Raw genomic sequence first — 3,830 nt, forward strand, 5'->3', positions numbered from 1 at the left:
TTCATGTCTTTTTTTATATTCTTCATACAAAATTATCTTCAATTTTATTTGTAAAAGTTAATTAAAAAATTATACTGTTTTAATTAAAAAAATCATTTTAAATTTTCCTTTGCCATCCAATGATATTATATTTGGTCAGGTTACACGCTTTATTCAGGTTAAACAGGTTATTTCAGTTCAAGTTTGGGTTCGAATTGGTTTCGGGTCAAGGTTTTTTTAGGTATTAACATGCTTTAATCCAATACAACTGGAACTATTCGACCCATCCGAATCGACGCTTGATTAAGCTTTTCTATGTGGATAAGGTCACATGTCGAACGATAAATTTTCTTCTCAACTATTCAAATCCCCGAATTTCCATCTTCCCCACAATCCTCACACTCGCGAGAACAAGGAATAAGCAGATATATACAATGGCTGGAGCAGTGATGAATTGCGTTTCCTGTTGTGGGTTGCCGGGAAAGTTGAAGTCTCTTTCTCTCGCCACTGCTCCAAATGCCACCTCTGCTGCCTTGAAGCCACTTGGCTTTTCATCCAGTGCTTCTGTAAATCTTTTCTCTAAAGGTTAGACCAACAAAAAAACTAGTGAACCCATTTTCATTTCGGTTGTTAAATTGTGGAATTGGGTTTCTCCTTTCTTGCGTTCGGTGAGATGAAGGTTTTTGGGATTATCGTATCGTGCATATCTGAATTCTTGATTTTTCTGGGTTATTTTTCGGGGGTGGTATTTTAGGATTCGTTTCATTGTCCCCGGTGCAAAGGCCTTTGCGGAGTTTGATAGTATGTGAAGCTGGGACGCAGAAGAAGGCAGACTCGGCCGCTAAGAGAGCTCGCCAAGCTGACAAGAGGCGAATCTACAATAAGGCTCGCAAATCCGAGATCCGGACTCGAATGAAGAAGGTTTGTTCACATATTCTTTAAGCTATAAGTCTACCCTGTTCCTGGATTTTTGAGGTAGTAAAGAAATGCTGTGTTCGGGTGGCATTTGTAGTCCTAGTTGCCTCTGGTCTTACATGATATTGGAAACTAAGTTCTTTGTCGGCCTCACTAGTAAAAGCTTGACCCCTTATTGTTATGGTTCCACAATAGTTTTCGAATCTAAAATACCGAAATATGAAGCTGAAATCATATAATACGTTCTTTGAGTTTGTAACGCAAGTGGGCATGTGTAGTACGGTAAAAGAAGATAATTGATGGAGGCCTAAAAATAAGCACCTTGAACTAATGAAATATGCAGGGATTTGTGCACCAGGGGATGTGATCCTCTTGCCTCGATACCATATTATGAAGATTTATGCAGCAATTATCCTATAGGAGTTCATGAACTGCATTAATCTTCGTAGGAACTTGGAAAGGTTTATAATTTAAATCAAAGTTTGAAGGTGTTGGGATAGTCTGAGCAAGTTGAATATTTGTTATATGGCCCTTGGAGACAACGCCAAGGAAGAACGCCTGAGGTGAAAGACATTGGTATTGGATCATAAGTCTGTGTCAAATGGAGCAACTTGTGCATGTTGCTGTGGGTTTGAAGTTGTGTCATAAATTTTCACTAAGGGCAAGCAAGAAAGCCAATGGATCATCTGTGATTTTTGGCAAAACTTGAAAGACTTCCTTTCATGTGGACTATGGAGCAATTGAACATGTATGAGAGGAGTTTGGTTTTGAAATTAATGTTTGAGTGATCTCTTAGAGTGGGTTAAGTATTGTATAAGATAGACCCAGTTGAGTTGCTTTTTGGCTTTGATGGAAACTGGCCCATGGCTGGCACATGAACTCATGTGAAATTAAGTGGAGCTTTCTTTTAATCATTCTTTGTGGCTGGGTCACTGATAGTTTAGATGGGGACGATTTTTGTTGTGCATAACATTTATTTGTTATAAAGAATGATTTATTTTTTTTCTCTGCGTACACGAATATGATGTTGTACATGGTTTTCCCCTAATTGGCGCCAACTTATTGTAGAATTAGAAAAGCACAAGGCTGCAGATTATTGGTACCTTGGATTTCAGGGTATAAAAATGTGATCTAATTGCCAATAGCTGAAGAAGTTGCAGATTTGAAGTCTGTAAATCGCACTCACAAGATTTGCTTATAATTCACTTGTGTAAATTGCACTCACAAGATTTGCTTGTAAATAGTTTAGGTTATTAAGGGTGGTGAGCAGGTATAATGGAGCAGAGTTAAATTTGGTTTTCCCATCAACTGTTGCAAAATTCTTTAATTTTTAGGCATTAGAGGCGATGGAAGTTCTTGTGAAGAAGACTGACGCACAAGCAGAAGAGGTACTTCCCATCGAAAAGCTGATAGCAGAAGCATATTCAGCTATTGATAAAGGTGTGAAGGTAGGAGCACTTCACCGAAACACTGGGGGGAGGAGAAAGTCCCGGCTCGCTAGAAGAAAGAAGGCCGTGGAGATCCACCATGGATGGTATACTCCTGTTCCGGCTTCGGTCCAGGCAGCATAATCCCTGCATTCACTCATACTTGTGGTTTCGATAATTTTGTTTTCGTTTATCCAAATTGAGTTGTATATGAATTTCCATGATGCTGTCAACCAATTAATTGCTCCAAGAGAGTTCAGATTTTTGTGTTGAGGTGTCTCGGTGTAACGTCCAAGAATCCGGTTGCGTAAACCGCATGCGTGAAAATTATCATATTGCAAAAATATTTTAATAAAATGATCTTGGATGCATGAATGATATATTTTGAGACACTAAATGATTAATTATATAATTGTGATTGGTTTAATAATTTAAAGATTTTCAGGCGAATATCGATGGTTGGCCGGAGACGGTAGACCATAGACGATTAAGTTGTCAAAGATTTAAACAGCTAAATTTTTTTTTAGTCAGAAAATATTTATTTTAAATACTTTAAGAATTATAGAATTTTTACAGTCAAATTTAAATTAATTAGTGTGAGTAATGAAATTATGTATTTTATAAAAAAATTATAAGTGTTTTTAGATCTATTAATTTGAGGTTTAATAATTTTATTAATCTTAATAACCTAATTTTTATTAATTAAAAAACTAGAGTTGATTAAGCCCATAAGTGATGAAGAAGTTTTTTTTTTATTTATTTAAAAAAAATAAAAGAAAGAGAGAGTCCTAGCTTTAAACACACACACCCCAATTTACGTAGAAGTGAAGGTGAGAAGCGGCCGAAAAGTTCTTTGCTTGCAAGGGAAGTTTTGAATTTTTTCTCTTTCGTTCTTCCTTCCAACAATGATCATCCGACTCCCTTGCATCTCAAGGTAGGTTTTCGGTGGGGTTTTGACGAGAAAAAAGCGTAGAAATCGTCTTCCGTTCGTTAACGACGTTCCGCCGCACCGATAATCGTATTTCGATCGTTTTAAACGCAAAGACACATTCTAAACCTTTTTTTTTTTTATCATTCAAACCATATTATGCATGTTTATGATATTTTGAATGAAAAACATGATAACCAAGTTTTATTAATGTTTTGAACAATTTATTTTAAAGTTTTGAATTTTTTAATGCACGTTTGAGTCGCGTTATTATTCTTAAGGACTCGCTGCCATTATGGGGAAGGGAGATGATATCAAGAAGTCCTAAAGGGAGTCCCATGTAGGTTAGAAAAGGGTTGGAACGAGAGGGGAAAACACCGAGCCTCGGTTAAGTTTTATTGTATGTATGAGTTTCGGTTTTGGCACTTGCAAGGGAAGACCGCGTGCTGGCTGTCCAGCAGTGATCAAGGCTCTGTGTTGGGTCGATTCATGGTCCTAGAGAGTCCTAGTGTGGCTATAAACAAGGGTAGAATGATAGGGAAGCGTTGAGGGCTCGATTTGTGGTCTAGGGTGTAGGGTTT

General features: G+C 37.3%; 1 protein-coding gene across 1 annotated transcript; it reads left to right on the forward strand.

The window, feature by feature from the left end:
• Positions 1-280: 280 nt before the first annotated feature.
• LOC142554999 (small ribosomal subunit protein bS20c-like) lies at positions 281-2,592 on the forward strand. Its single transcript, XM_075665630.1, has 3 exons — positions 281-564; positions 734-900; positions 2,229-2,592. Exons 1-3 carry the CDS (start codon positions 414-416, stop codon positions 2,463-2,465), a joined length of 555 nt encoding a protein of 184 aa, XP_075521745.1. The 5' UTR covers positions 281-413; the 3' UTR covers positions 2,466-2,592.
• The last annotated feature ends 1,238 nt before the right edge of the window (positions 2,593-3,830 follow it).

Source organism: Primulina tabacum, chromosome 9 (assembly GCF_025594145.1).
Source record: "Primulina tabacum isolate GXHZ01 chromosome 9, ASM2559414v2, whole genome shotgun sequence".
NCBI classification, from domain to species: Eukaryota; Viridiplantae; Streptophyta; class Magnoliopsida; order Lamiales; family Gesneriaceae; genus Primulina; species Primulina tabacum.